Genomic DNA, 16,042 nt, shown 5'->3' on the forward strand with positions numbered 1-16,042 from the left:
AAATTAATATATTCATTTTTTTTGAAATGATTAGATTGATTGAATATGTTTTGTATTATTATTATTATTAACAGATATTTAAAATATATAAATTTTTTTGTTGTGTATTTAATATAAAATATATTATATTATAACTTATAAATAATTACCTTTTAGAATACAATATGTATGTATGAGAATTATAAAAATTAAAGAACAAATTAGAATATTAAAATAAGAAAACTTATGTTTATATAATTGCATAGCTAATTCAGAATTAAAAAGTTTAAATTAATGAGTATTATGCAGAAAAGTCACTAGTAATAGTCATTTTCGATAAGAGTGATTAAGATACAATCTGATATTCTCATAATGTTTACTTGATACGTGGAGTTGTGGACCATTGTCACAGATGTGGACGTAGCACTGGCCAAGCTATCGACTTTCTCCAAATGCACAGATGGAAAACTTCTACCACATTCTAGTAAAATCATTTAATCATGCCTCCTAAGATTGTAAGCATCAAAAACGTCAATAACGGTCTCCCGTTTTATATCCACTACATAAAATGACAATCATGGTAAGAAAAAAAAAACTTATCCAAAGCTGGTTGATATAGACGCAAAACACAATAATATGATAGATAGCTTCCACACAAAAATTTATTGGAATCCACCGTACAATCAGAGCATAGAATGCATCCTCGCAGCTGCGCTTTTCAGCAGTGTTACATTTTGTTCGCTCCAAAAGCAATACCTTTCTTTTTATGCATAGTTTCATGCAGACGGCATACCCTGATTTTTCTTTTTTCTCGTTCTTCAATCAAATAGTAATCAGCATAGAATGCATCCTCGCAGCTGTGAAGGTTTCAATCAATAGAATTGCACTCAGTAATCAACATAGAATGCTTTCAATGCTGATGACTATTGATTGAAGAACGAGAAACCTTCACTGCTGTGGTCGATACCTGATTTTTCTTTGTTTCTCGTTCTTCAATCAATAGTCTACCCTGTGGTCCATCGTATAATCATCACCGGCAGAAAACACCTTAGTTATTATGTATTCTTGGAATTGCAATTAGGTACGGATGAAAGCCGAACTGGTAATGCAACTTTTAAAAGAGAAATACACCGTCTTCAAGAGAATGTCCAAGGGATTAAAACTTGTATCTCGACCATGACCTGCCATTGACCACCTAAAGATAACAGGAGGAAAAATGACAAAAATGCTGGGGTAAAACATAGTGCTGCTAACAAGTCAAAAAGTAGAAACGCTTCCTACCTGAATGATTCAGCATATAAATATCTCATAACTAGGATCAATCCCTCCGACATTCAAGTAATTAACATCAACAACAACATCTCCAAAATCATCTGCCAGCCCAATAATACCATGCTGGTAAAAGACCTATAATATCTTGAAGATCTGGTAAAGCCTTGTAATAAGTAACAGTAGCAAGAGAGACAAATGTAAACACAAACCTTCATATATGGTCCTTGCAAAATTTACATATTCAGGAATGATATCTCGGTATATGATCCCTCCTGGATGGGCATCCAGCACAACTAGGACTCCTGTCAAATCAAATATCAAACTGAATTATACATTAGGTGCAGCAGGCATATTGGTACCTAATTATGTTCAGATTGACAATATTTATAGAACAAACCAAATCTTGAAGCAGCAAAAGCATTGTAATTTGCGCCAATTAATCTTCTAGCAAATAAATATATATAAATGTTCAGTTTCAGAAATGGAAATCAAAGTAAGTTATCCATCCATGACATACACAAACAAGTTTAGTTCTTGTTGGTTCCTCACGTAAAACTTTGGTATAACCTTTATGATATTCAGTCTACCACGTCCTTTTGCTATATATGTTCCATGCAACTATAACCCAATATAATGATGAATAAAAAAATCAGGACAACTGTTTAGTGGCACTAATATCATGCTTGAAGGATGTTAGTATAGAAAATTTAAGTCTCTTGACATCCACTACCAGAAGGTAAAAGCAGAAACAAGTGACTTAGCATTTAAATATGTTTCAGAGGCATAAAAATCAGCGATTTCAGACAGTGGTGGCATCATTCAGATTGAACATTACAATGATGAGAAATAAAAGAGCTTGTGAGACAGGATTGGTATGTAACACAATTTTATTTCACAAAGAAATGTGAACATTTGTTTGCCAAACCAGCAACTTGACACAGTTTGACTTGGAAGGTGTACCTGGTGCCGCCCAAGCTTTAGAGGAATTGGATGGAAATGGAGCAAGCCAGAGAATGTTTCGAAAATTCATTGAATCATCATAAGTTACAGTAGAACCTATAAAGGGGCAAAAGAGCATTAGGATTAGCATAAATCTACAGGTTAATTCATGAGTAGTGAGTAGCTCCAGTATAATAGAGTAATAATAAGGAGATGAAAACTGTTATACAGATTTAGTAAACAGATTAAAAGTCATTCTCAGTTTTACCTTTTTGACAATATCCCATATTGCATGGAAATACTTCTTTGTCATATGCTGGGTATTCTTTAGCATGAAACCTGAAAAATTAAGGAACTAATAACATTAAGTAAATCGAGGAATGGCCATGAGGTAACAAATTTACTAAGAAGAGTCGTGTCACAAGAAGTGTGTTATTTTTTAATATGTCAAATAGAGACCATCATATATTCAAGAAAGCAATCTATTTTTTGTAGAAGTAACAAAACCACCTAAATTACAACCGAAGGGAGAAAAGAGATAAAACTTACAATATGCCAAGTCGTCCTGTCTTTGTGGCAATGAAAAGGTGACCATGGAAGAAATCATAGCGATTCAATGAAACATTCAGCCCAATCGAGCGACCTCGAGCAGCAATCACTTCAAATAAAAATTTGAGATAAGAATTCAACTCCTGCAATTCAGCAATCAAATAGTACTTTGACAAAAATTCCCGGCGTTACAAGCAAAAAAAAAGGAAATATGCACACAGGCTTTAAACCTGACTTATGAAACGCCTCCCATATGGCGTTCTAGTGAGCTCACATCGATTTTCTTTTGATCCTTCAACATCAGGAATCTAAAATACTACATGCTTTAGTTACAAATACTAGCAATCTAGAAAATGAAAGTATAAGAGCATACTGTACAGAAGCTTATATGAACTTACAGGCAAGATTGAAGGATCCAGAGCTCGGTGGATTACGTCAGGATCGCCGCCGGAATCAAGGGCGAGGCGAGCCAACTCCAGAACCGGTTCAGGTGGCCACCAAATAAGCTCATTCTCTTCTCCCTGGTTTCTAAACTGGATGATATATGCGAGTTTCCGATTAGAGTAAGAGTGTTGATTCTGAGGTTTGGTGTTTGAAGGAGAGAAGGGGACAAGGAATTTGAAGCAGGATTTGAGTTCTCTGGAGACGAGAGGATTGATCTTGGAGGATTGTTTGGTGGGACCTAAGACGGAGAGCAAATCGGAGGGCATGGCTTTAGGGATTGGAGGTGTAGAAGAAAATGGTGAGCCTAATTTTTGGAAGAAGAATTGAGAAGAAGATGAAGCTGCGACGGAAAACGAGAGAAATACGGCGAATCTGAGGGAGAAGGAAGGATTACCCATCTTCTCCCTCTATCTCTTCCCCAGTAGGGAATTTGAACTCCAATGCAACCGACTCTCCCTCCAGTATTTTACATGCTTTTTGTTAAGTTAGGGTGCGTGTTCCGTTCCATGTCACCAGCGAAAGCGCTCCCTCTCGTTAGTCAATATATTATATAAAAATTTATTAATTACTCTTTTAATTTTAAAAAATATATTAATGTATTTTAACATTTTAAATAATATATTAAAAAATATTTTTAATTTTTTTACTGCTAAAATCAGTTATTTTTACTTTTATTTTTATTTTTTCTATTTAATTTCACCACCTTCACCCCTATCAATAAAAACAGTGTGGTATATATTAATGTTGATGAAGCATAATGAAATCTGTCCAGGAAAGATCTACTTGTATTTGTATATAATTTAAAAGATAATTAATATAATTAAAACAATACTATTAAATTAAACTCCATCCTACATATATTCTATTTATATTACTGCTTTGTAAATTAAATAACTATGGTATTAAATTGTTATAAGAACTAATAAAATTTATTTTCTCAAAATATATTTAATAAAGGTATAATAATAAATTAATAAATAAATTACAGTATAAAAAATAGAGCGGCCTATATTCTAGAAATATGAAAAAGGTAAATTAAAGTAATTATAAGACTATGTATTAGTCATTAAAATTTAGGCTAGACTGAATTATATTTTAGCAACTTTAATATTAAATTGATATGATTTATTATTGAAATTAACTCGAAAAAAATATATATGATGGAAATGACATCTTGTAAATTCTAATAAAGAAATTCAAAATCAAAACATTAAGAAAAACTTTTGAAGTGCCGGTTGGTTTAATAAATGTGTGTGAGAATGAGAGGGCATAATGAAATAGCAATGCCTACAAAAGAAGGCTCTTCTTCCATTTTTTTTTTCCTGTTTTTTCCAAACGTAGAATTGCATTGCATTGACTGTGGATATCCTGCAATCCAATAGCTAGCCCAACTAAAAAGTCCAAGCCCCTTACAAAGGGGCCCAAAAGGAAAATTCACGCTCAAGGCCCTGGAAGAGTAACCCAACCAACCTAAACCAAAGAAGATTGGACCACTGCAGTAAGAGAAAGGTTGAAGCGGCACGACTGAGAGGCAGTGAAAGCAACCGATCAGGGCCCATCAAAAAATTTATTCAGCGAGAATTTATATTTGTTTTTGTGCTAATGGAAGTTATTTTCCGTCATAGACAGCAGCTTATTTCAGCGTTGTCGTAGAACTTCAATTATAAATAGCGTCTCAAAGACAAGGAAATAGAAAATTTTCACCTACCAGAAACGCAAGAGAAACAGGTTTACAAATTACAGTCGAACTTTAAGATCATCAAGAAAATTGTACGGACTCGAACATCTTTAATAACAAAAGATAAGGTATTTTCATTGTTCCTACTACAAGGCTTTCAAATATATCGTTTTAGACTCAGATCTTTGAAGTCACACAGGGCGTCAAACTTTATCAAAGACAACTTTGTGGGCATCAGCAATTACAATCGACTCTAAAAAGCATATCCCCACAAAAATATTAAGCTATCAGAAGCAAAGGAACAAATACTAGTGACTCGGCAAATTTACTCCCAGGCACCCTGTCCTATTCCCATGGAGCTGCACCACAACTAGAATTACAAACCATTTCTAAAGCACCACTAGAATGGATCTGCAATTTTAAGGCCGGCTACCTTGTCCCATTCTTCTGGAGAGATAACATCTGCCATTATCTTTTCCTGACCACGCCAAAGAATCTGCATACAACATTTGCATATCAGATTAGTTTAACATGCAAAATCCATTATCAGGAAATGGAACACAAAAGGCATACAAGAGACAAGAATAAGTATGACATGAACTTACCTTGTCAATTACCCCAAATTCTTTAGCTCTTCTAGAATCCATGTAGAATGGTCTTTTCATTACATCAGCTACAGTCTCTACAGACTGAGGAAAAACCAAGTTATTCGACATGTTAACAAATCCAGCTCAATTTGTATTGAATATTCAAAGAAAGCTAAAGTCATACATTTTCAGTATGCTTGGCCAGAAGTTCAATAAGGGTATCTCTGTTAGTTATTGCCTGCAAAAACAATCATGACAGTGAAAAGATCTCCAGAAGTATAAATTCCAATTTGTTTTACAGTTGCAACTTATCAAGGTTTATGTATCAAACTTCCAGGAAGAAACGAAGTCCTTATATTCAAAGACAGCATAAATGGGAGGGGGGAAGATAAAAATAAAACATGCTTAGATTCTAACTCATGGTCATCACATTGCCAACTAATGAGTGTACATTGGGATGTAAAAGCAATAACATGAAAACACAAACACATTGTCCAGTTGTTCTAAACTGTAGTTTAAGCAACAAAATGAAAATAACTAAATAACATTGTTTAGTTGTTCTTGAACTGTAGTTCCAGCCAGTGGCGAAGCCAGAATTTTTCTTTACAAAGAAAAATTGATAATCCCTCTTTTATAAATATCAATTTGCTTTAATTTTTCATTTATCATAAGCCATTTTCTTTTTTGAAATAATAGTTTATTTATTAATTTATTAACATATTCATATTTATTATGTATTAAAAAAATTTAATAATTTGAATTGCTTAATTCCAGTACATTAATTTAAGTTAGTAATATATTATGAAAAGATGAAATATTATAAATTTTAAGCAGATTAACTACATTTTTAATAAATAAAAAAGTAGAATTAAATTTATTTCAGTGAAAAAAATTATAAGAATAAAAGATTTATAGTATAAAAACTAGTGAAATTAAAAAAATATATAATTTTAATTGTTAATCTTATAAAGAATATAATGTTGAATATATGTGGCCAAACAATATTTAATGAACTATTGATATTGAATTCTTTTAAATAACCAATTATTCACATTTTTATACTAGAACATGTTTTTTTTTAATGGATATAATTGTAACATGTAATATTAAATGTCAAAGTTATAATCTTATAAATTTAAAGTATAAAATATACTTAATTATTTTTTTATCAATTTTTAGTAACATCATTGATCTAGTCATATTGAAAACATTAATCCAATTCATATTAATACAAATCCATTTTTTAAGGAAAAAATAATTTTTTTAAAAGAAGGTGGTCTAAAAAAATAAAAAAGAATTAAAATAAAAAAATTAAGGTGGGTAATTGCCCACCTTGGATTCCATGTGGCTTCGCTACTGGTTCCAGCAACAAAATGAACTTAACTAACCTCTTTTGCACGGATGAGAACATCACTTGCAGGCATCAGTCCAGAAGAAGGGACTTTAGGCTGCTGGATCATGGCTGAAATATAATTTAAAAGAACACTTGGCTTTCAATACCAATTAGGATGAAATACATAAAAACCATTCAATGCAAATTTGAGAAGGAATTGCTTTGTACCTTTTGCATGTGGCATCATAAACCGTTTGCCTTTTGTTCCTGCTGCAAGTAGTAGACAAGCATGGCCAATAGCAGCTCCAACAGCAACTGTATGTATCTGTTTGAGCAACAATAAGCCAGTCACATAGCACAATCCTAGGACTTAACACACAAGCATACATTCACATTCATATGCAAAAATCAATTGATCAAAATATTCCTTCAGTGGAATTAGTTAGATAACAAAATTCCAGGGGCACCCACTACATAAATTTTAAGCATCTGCCTTCATAAAATTGTAGTCAGAATTCAGTTACAAAATAGAATGATAATAATTGCCACCATAATTAACTATCTCTACCATGAAATCCATCACCAAGTCACTAAATAAGTGACTTCATTTTGGTACCGTTAGCACAAAAATAATGAAAACACGAGATCAAAATTATTTTGTAAAAATAACTCACCTCATTTTTTAACTGCATTATTGAATCATAAATAGCAAAGCCCTCTGTTTCCATTCCAACCTAAAAGGTAAACATTTTTTTAACTCATTAAATGAATGCATAGGGAAAGAAATTTTTGGAAATACTTATTTAAAGAATCAATGTAAAAAAAGTCAAAGGAGAAACATATATCCATGTCAACATCTAATTACATCATTAGGTTGGCCCTAATTTGTTTCATGACTAATTGAAATATTTACACACATATCAAACTGTTACTATGTAAAACAACCAAGTTGCATAATAGCACAATGGTTTTCAAAGTTCATCAAGGCTTTCCACTATAACATGAAAACACTGGTTATTCAAATTCATTACAAGTGCAAAGTGGACCAACATCATCAGGTGCAGTTCAAACATCCTGATTTAGAGGCTAAATTGAGGGCTCAACAAGACACATCTTCTGTGGTGCTACCAGCCTACAAGAAAGCAGAAGGAAGACACCTGTTCATATGAACACATGCCATCCATGCATGTCAAAGGTGACATGCTTAAATGAACACTGTTCATGAACCTGTAGATGCTGATTTCCAGTGGAATGAGCATATGCAACTAGATACTGGATGAATTTTGTGAAATATTCTGAACCCCCAAGATAAACACTAACCTATATCATTCTCAAAGATATTCACTCGGTATATCCAAAACTGAATTGCTCTTGGCCAATCAAAATTTTTCAATAATAAAGGCTATCTATACTATGTTCATCACAAACATATAAAACAGCACAGCATAGTGCACAAGGCTCCACTGCCATTGGATTTTGGGAGATACAAGCAAAATTCCATATTGGAGACAGGAGAGATTGTCAGAATACAAATCCTTCAAGCATATCTCATCTCAAAAGTATAATGATTAATCGCAAATCTTACTGTTTCACCATCATCACGTGTCGTTCCTGTGGAATTTATGTACAAATATATCGGTTCTTTGGGATCCACCCATTGCAAGTACATCAATTCTGCAACAACAAGCTCTGTGACAGCAGGCACCAGCTGAATGAAATTAAGAAATAAATGTTAACATGTTGAATGGATTGCACAAACTAGAGGCAATTATATACCATATTGCTTAGTATCAAAATACTTGGACGTTTTACCAACCATTGCTTCTACCTTTAAACAAGTAAAAAATATTGTTCCAGATACAATAGATACTAAACTTGCAGTTTTCCAATGGATGATACTGACTCTAAATGTGAAGCTAGAATGCAACAAAGACCAACAAGAGCTGAAAAGAAACCAGAAGTGAAGACTTTAACAGAGCTATTATGACAATTTTCAAGCAAGTTAAAATCTTTTAACTGGATTGATCATCACAGTGACTAAAGCTTAGGCACATACTTAGCCAAATCAGGATTTCTTTTGTTCATGCAAGTACCTAGCAACCTCCCTTCTATTCGTTAAAATAATTAAGAAGTAAAGCCAAATCCCAAAACGATTAGCTTACAGGCATGCCGATATAAACTATTCTCCCGTGGAGAAGCAATGAAGGCAAGTCCGGCGGTGGCTTCCTTGGCCGGTGCTCATTGTACGACACTGATCGTTCAACCTAATTCAACCGATAAAAAATCATCTTCAGACCATTATAATGAAACCGGAAAATAAAATAGATTAGGAAACTAATTAATCAACTTGAAGAGTGTGGTGAGAGAAGCATACTTGAGCAGGGCTGGCCATGAGCTGGGGAGAGTCGAAGAGGTCAAGATACGGCGGCGTATCGGAACTCACAGGTCGCTCAAGAAGCTTTTCTGGTGAATTGGCAGCCAGGGAAGCGAGCTTAGAGAGAAAAGGATCTTTAGGGTTTATAGGGGGCATAGGGACCTTAGCTGAATTTCTTGCACCAATTGAAGAGGAATTAATTCTGAGATTTCTTCTGTTGAGCGATTGAAAATTAGTAGTTGAATATGGTATTGAATAGTTTATTGGTAGTGCGCGAAAACAAGTAGCCATGGTTGCTGTTCCAGGTGAGTGGTGTGGCGGAGCTTGCGCTTCAGGCTTGCGTTTGAACGAACAGTGGAATTTGCTGAGGCTGCGAGACGATGAAGCGGTAGGCCTAATTGGGCCATCCAAACATCCCACCGGTTTGGTTTATTCATCGAAATTTGATGTTTCGAAACGTCGACGTATGCGGATTTGTTTTTGGGACACCATGGAACGGTGAATGTATTTTTCTTTTTAAGAAAATAAGGTAACATAATAAAAATGAGAGAATTTTTTTTGTTTATTCTCTAGTGCGAGAATTTTCTTTGTTTTGTTTTACGTTGCTATATTTTATTTGTTAAGCTTTTATGTTTTCTTTTTCTCTCTTTCGCAGGGGATGGTCTTCCCACTATTTTTTCTGTGTGAGTTCTAAAAGTATAAATGAACCGGATAAATCTGGTTTTAAAGTAATTAAATTTGCTTTATTAAAATTTTTTAGAATTGACTCAAATTTAAATTTTATTATTTTAAATTTGAATCAAATATCAATAAATTGAATATTAATTCGTTTAGTAAATGAATTCAAATGAATAGAATTTTATCAAGTATAATTTAAAATAATTTATAAACTAATTTATTTATAATTATAATAAGTTTTATTATAAAATTAATAAATTTAAATTTAAATAATTTTAATTAAATAAATATATATATAAATTAATTCATAAACTTATAAAAAATGAGTTCTTAAATATTAATAATTTTAATATTTGTAACCTCTCAAAATATAATTAAATTGCACAAAATTAAACTTTAAAAAATTCATGTTTAACTCAATTTATACAGATTTTGAATTTAATTCTCTTGTGTCACTTTCAAGTATCTTATTACATTGAACTCAATATATTAAGGAATCTGTTCATAAACTCGTTCAAAAGCTTACTTATAAAATTAGAAATGAATCGAGTTCATAAAATTAAAAAAAATGAATACTATAGAGTTTAAATTTGATTTATTTAATAAACGAATGTAAAAACTAAGTTCGAGTTTGGCTCGTTCAAATATCAAGCCGAATCCGATCAAATTTTTATTAAGTTAAATTTTGAATAAATCATGAATAGTTTGATTCATTTACACTTTTAGTGAGTTCTCCTCCGGCCTTTAAAAATAATATAAATAACTGATTTTATTCAAATAGTTACGAGTCAAAAGACATAATTTAATGGTATGTACCTCATAAGATCAATATCATGCATATATGCAAGTCTCAATGGCAACCTTAAACAACAATGGAGTGAAGAAGTTTTAGCCACCACCTTTTGCATGGCCGTTGATTATTCGTTTTCCATCTTAGCCATTTGAAACTCAATCGTCAACCAATAACATTTGGATGGCTTTTAATGGTAAGCCTTTTTGCTCTTCATTTTAGCCTTCCAAGGACTAATATTGAGGCTTTCTTTTTTTCACCATGGGTGCTAATCCCTTTTTTTGATGTGGTTGATGTGACCAAGCGGGTGTATTTAGCTGCATTTGTTTTCGCCCAAGCCTGGGACTCTATTTTGGAGCAAATCTGTGCTTCTATTGGCTATAAAATGTTTCTTACAGATTGACTCTCTGATGGCTAGTGGGGCATGGCAGTGGAAGAATGAAGGAGCTTCAGAATCTTATTTGGATTTGAGTTTGGTTTATGGGTTGGGTCCAAGGATTTGATGTATAATTGGGTCTTTCCAATCTTGTTCAAGCTTTTTTCAGTTCTATAATGGGCTAATGCCCAATATTCATCTAATAGAAAGAACCACATATTTTTATTTAAACAAAAAAAGAAGTGGAACCGACTTTATGCTAAGAATGAATTTGAAAGATAATATAAGCTTTTTGAGATCCTTTCCTTGACCTGAGTTGAGAACGAAAGCATTTACACTTGTAAGAAATTTTTTGTCAGCAAAATCTACGTAATCAAGAAGTTTGTTTGTATTTCTTCATAATCAAGTGACAAGTGGTCTGGATTGGCAAAAAGTTGTAACCCATGAACTCTTGAAATCTCCAATATTCTACGCATACACACACACACACAAGAGATACACAGGCCAATAATTAAATTGGCATTATTCCAAATTTCCCACATGAAACTTCAAATACCATCACATTTGTCTCTGCACAAGTACTCGTAACAAATCAACACATTTATAATACACACCAAGATGCATTTCTTGAGCACATCATCATCTCTTAATCAGCTGGAAACACATTCTGGGGATTGAACCACATCATCGCTAAAAACCTTCGCAATTCTCTCTGTAGGCACCAAAGGCAGATAAGAGGAAACTCTGTATCCCTTCTCAGCAGTGCTAAGTACTGTCTGGTTGTACTTTTCAGAGCAATAAGCTGCAGTTGGAACAACAACGTGTGCCACTTGAGGGAAGAGCGGCAGCTGATTGAGCTTGCGCCAGGCAGTGACTGCACATTGCTCTGCTTTTGGTTCATACTTGGAGTAAAGCTCCTTGGCCTTGGGTTCACACTTGGTGTACAAAGTTTTTGCCAATCCAGATGCAGTTTCCTTAACACCACTATTATGAACTTCAGATACCACAGCACGGGCAGCACCTGGGGCCTCTCGAGCTACTGAATAAGCTTGCACAGACACCTGCTTGACAACTGGGGGAACACGGCGATCCAGACTAGTGACAGATTCATCAACCTGCAACCATATAACATATACCAGCAACTTTAAATAAAGACTGAGGGTATGATAAATTCAATCAGAGAATAGTTTGCAATTAATTAGGACTTCTATTTCTAGGAATAGAAAGAGCATCATTGTCTATGATGATTATTTGCACTTAAGCTTTCGATTCCCTAATCTCAATTCACTTCCTCTTTTCATTTTCTGCACTTTGAAGATCTTATCAAGACTCTTATATATAAATTTATCAATATAATAAGTCATTTTATTGGAAAATATTTTCCAAATACAAGTTATTTTTTGCAAACAGAGGCTTAAACTTAATTAAATTTCCTTTCAATACGCAACTCAATTAAACTTCCACAATAATGAATTGGTAACCAACAGAAACCAATCAACCTCCTCAAAAATAAATGCAGTCTATATAAGAGGAACCAGACTCAAATGGGTAATTGAACAATATTAACTTGAATCCAATTAAAATTCCTTTCAAAACCCAACTCAATTAAACTTTAACACAATAATGAATTGGTAACCAACAGAAACCGATCAAATTCCTCAAACATAAATGTTGTCAGACAGACTCAAATGTGTAATTGAACAATATTAACTAAACCAACTCAATTAAACGTTCACACAATAATGAATTGGTAACCAACAGACACCAATCAACCTCCTCATGCATACCAGAACGATAAAGTTGGGTACAGCAGAAAAAGACCCACCTTGCGATCTACAAACTTGAGAACCTCGTTAGGAACATCATGGAACTTGTCATAGACAGGTCCAACGACGCTTTTGACTGTACCTTCAACGGTCTCAACACCAGGCTTCAATGGACCAGACTTGTCCTTGGCATAAAGGTAGAGGTTTGTGAAGGTCACCACGGCATGAATTGCAGCCACTTGCACAAATTCCAAATACTTTAGATTCTCTTCTTCATCATTCACCTAAACCAGATGTAATTCAATTTCATGGGATAGTACTAAGGATATTCAATAGTCGAACCAAATATTTAATTATTTCACAAAATTTACTCCACAAAATTGAATATCAAGGGGGGATCATAGTAATTAGGCTTTTTATTTTTTTGGCATCCAAAAGCAATTGCACAGAAAAGAACATGTCCACAGTAATATTTTCTTTTCCACAGTTTTCTCACCAACCAAACATCGTTAGAAAGCATTTACATCATCGATTCAAACCATTAAACAGGGAAGATTAAGCGATCGAAGACTAATTTCTCAAATCATAAGGAAAAACAGTATAAAATTTGATAAAGAGGAGGAAAAAAATTAAAATGCTGGGAGAGAGGTACCATCTGTTGTTGCACATTCACGTTTCCTTCGCCTTCGGCCATGATTGCAGAAATGGAAGACCGAAACTTAAAACGCAGTCGCCGAAGTTTGAACAAAGAGACCCGTCGCACGTCAATAACAAAAAGATCAAAAAACTGTGACTAAAACTAGCACGAAACTTCTCTCCATTTATAGATGCAAAGAAAGCCGGGATCTTGATGCCAATGGACGGCTGTGATTAAATGGAATGTGAAAACGAGTTTTGTTTTTTTTTGGTCTTTTGCCAAGATGTGAAAACGAGTTGCGTCGGTTCACGTCCATGACGTTAGCGGACCGTTTGAGTCTTATGGGCTAAGTTTACATATCGAGTTATGGACGAAGGAAACAAATCATTCTAGAAGATCGGCTTGGAATGCGGATTTTCGTGGAAATTTTTTGGTAAATTACAAAATTAATTTCTCTCTGAGTATTTTCTAAAAAAAATAAGATTTTTATTCTTATTTGATTTTAAAATAAAGTGTAACGAACTTTTTATTTGAATGAATTACCTTAATTATAAAAATAAGGGAGAAAAAGAAAAAAAAAGTCGAGAATAATTGCAATAGTCAGTGCTAATTTTTTAGTTTTTATTGTTTTGCTGATTGCAATTGGTCTTTTTTTTTTTTTTGGCTTTTCTCTGCTTCTAAAATTTTTTTTTGTTTGTTTTGTTACTGATGATATAGGTGTATTTTATGGTAATTTTTTTTTATTTTTTTTTAGATTTCTAATCAAGCTTTGGCGATGGTCTTTTATTGAATTCTATTGTTTGGATATTTTATCTTAGTGTTTTAAGGAGGATTTCAAATATATGATGCAAGTATTGATTGTTCAGTTTTGTTGCATTCTCTTTGTACCGATTAGAAGCTATGTCTGGGGCCTTTTCTTTTCTTTTATATTTTCCTTCTCTTTTTTTTATTTTTCATTTATTTGTCTATTGATTTTTAGTTTTTTAATAGCCGTGAACATTCTTAGGGCCTGTTTTTTTTCTTGTATTTTGCCTTTTTTATTTCAACTTTTTATTTGTCTATTAATTTTTAATTTCTTGGTAGCTGTCAATATTTTTGGGATGTTGTGTTTTTAGCAAAGTAAATTGATGATAGTAATTCAGTATTAGTGAGGCGGTGCTCGAAATCATAAATGGGTGCAGATTTAGTCTATTTGGTGTGTAGGCTTAGATTTATATTTTTTTCTTTTTGGTTTTGATTTAGTTCTGGTTTATATAGTTAAGTAATGTGTAATGCAATATCTTTTTTTAGATTTGAATTTAGCTATGCACCCTTCTCATTTAACTCAAAAGACTACAAAAATACAAACTTAATTTTATGTTAAAAAAAAATATGAAATCTTGTTTCGATTTTTTATTTGTTTGTCTATTGATTTTTAATTTCTTAGTAACCATAAACATTATTGAGCCTTTTCTTTTCTTTGTATTTTATTTTTTTTTCAATTTTTTATTTGTCTATTAATTTTTAATTTTTTGATAGCCCTTAATAGTTTTAGGGTGTTGTGTTTCTAGCCAAATGGATCGATGATAACAATTCAGTGTTAGTGAGGCGGTGCTCGGAATCATAGATGACTGCAGATTTAGTCTATTTGGTGTATGGGCTTAGATTTAGGTTTTGTCGTTTTAATTTTGATTTAATTCTGACTTGTGTAGTTAAGTAAAAGTTTACAATATTTTACAAACATCTATTATCTATTAAATTAATAAAAAATTTTATTGCACTATAAAAATGGGAGGTGTTTTAAACTAAAAAACTTACAGTGAAAAAGAGAAAAATGAAGAAGTGTTTTCGTCAAGTGTTTTATTGTACAGGGGAGGGTCTCCTAGATTTATCCTCTGTTCATGTGTGTTTCTTCTCTTTTTCTTTTTTTTTTTATTTTTCTTGTTTTTTGTGTATTTGGTGTAGAGTAAAATTTTAATGTTTAAATTTGTATTGTTGAGATTTTATTCGTAGACCATATGCTCGAGAAAAGATTCGGTTCATAGATGGTGATAACTTAAGATTGCGCTGCTACTTTCGATGATCAACATTTTTGGTATTGCATCACCTCTTTTTAGTTTGATGGTTGATCTGTTAGAGATCTAGCCTTCTCTATTATTGTTGATAGCAGCGGACCAAATATTAGATCGATTCGATTCAAAATTGAACCCAACATAATAAATTAAAAATTAAAATTTTAGTATTGTAAAAATTAAATTGCTTTTCGTAGAAATTGATTTAAATCGAATTAGTTTGATTTAATTTGATTTGATTCGATAGTTTGAATTTTTAATGAGATTTTTACTTTTACACTTCATTTTTCATATTTTAAAATTTAATTAAAATATTTTAATTTTAATTATAATATAAATCTCTTTATATTATCAAAAATAATATATTATTATCCTTAATCGATTTAATTTTTTTTATTCTTTTATTAAAATCAAATCGAATTGAAATAATTAAAATTTTTAAAATTAAAAACTGAATCAAATCGAATGAATATAAAACTTGCTGATTGAATTTTTAAATTAATTTAGTTTAATAGATTTTTTAATTTAAATCTAATATTGCTTGTTACTAAATGTACTACAGCCCTCAAAATATTTACGATAAAAAATT

General features: G+C 32.4%; 3 protein-coding genes across 8 annotated transcripts; all 3 read right to left on the reverse strand.

Moving 5' to 3' along the window:
• Nucleotides 1-458: 458 nt before the first annotated feature.
• Nucleotides 459-3,677, reverse strand: LOC110621380. Of its 6 annotated transcripts, none has more exons than XR_006351797.1 (8): nt 3,138-3,670; nt 2,970-3,047; nt 2,740-2,882; nt 2,459-2,529; nt 2,212-2,307; nt 1,461-1,553; nt 1,261-1,386; nt 459-1,160 (listed from the first exon to the last, which is right to left on the reverse strand). XR_006351797.1 is itself a non-coding variant. In XM_021765651.2 (8 exons), the coding sequence occupies exons 1-7, from the start codon at nt 3,579-3,581 to the stop codon at nt 1,270-1,272; spliced, it is 1,008 nt and encodes a 335-aa protein (XP_021621343.1). In that variant the 5' UTR covers nt 3,582-3,669; the 3' UTR covers nt 459-1,160; nt 1,261-1,269. The 6 variants fall into 6 exon arrangements, 3 of the variants coding, with proteins under 3 accessions (XP_021621343.1, XP_021621342.1, XP_043815267.1); XR_002488979.2 differs by having other exon boundaries at nt 459-1,174; XR_002488980.2 differs by having other exon boundaries at nt 459-1,174; nt 1,261-1,374; nt 3,138-3,669.
• Nucleotides 3,678-4,951: 1,274 nt separating this feature from the next.
• On the reverse strand, nt 4,952-9,577 carry LOC110621410 (ATP-dependent Clp protease proteolytic subunit-related protein 3, chloroplastic). Its single transcript, XM_021765691.2, has 9 exons — nt 9,156-9,577; nt 8,944-9,045; nt 8,367-8,489; nt 7,456-7,515; nt 7,010-7,106; nt 6,837-6,910; nt 5,633-5,686; nt 5,467-5,550; nt 4,952-5,357 (listed from the first exon to the last, which is right to left on the reverse strand). Exons 1-9 carry the CDS (start codon nt 9,444-9,446, stop codon nt 5,262-5,264), a joined length of 981 nt encoding a protein of 326 aa, XP_021621383.1. The 5' UTR covers nt 9,447-9,577; the 3' UTR covers nt 4,952-5,261.
• Nucleotides 9,578-11,369: 1,792 nt separating this feature from the next.
• Nucleotides 11,370-13,578, reverse strand: LOC110621327 (REF/SRPP-like protein At3g05500). Its single transcript, XM_021765569.2, has 3 exons — nt 13,418-13,578; nt 12,825-13,049; nt 11,370-12,114 (listed from the first exon to the last, which is right to left on the reverse strand). The coding sequence occupies exons 1-3, from the start codon at nt 13,457-13,459 to the stop codon at nt 11,650-11,652; spliced, it is 732 nt and encodes a 243-aa protein (XP_021621261.1). The 5' UTR covers nt 13,460-13,578; the 3' UTR covers nt 11,370-11,649.
• Nucleotides 13,579-16,042: the final 2,464 nt, after the last annotated feature.

This window comes from Manihot esculenta, chromosome 8 (genome assembly GCF_001659605.2).
Source record: "Manihot esculenta cultivar AM560-2 chromosome 8, M.esculenta_v8, whole genome shotgun sequence".
Taxonomy (NCBI): Eukaryota; Viridiplantae; Streptophyta; class Magnoliopsida; order Malpighiales; family Euphorbiaceae; genus Manihot; species Manihot esculenta.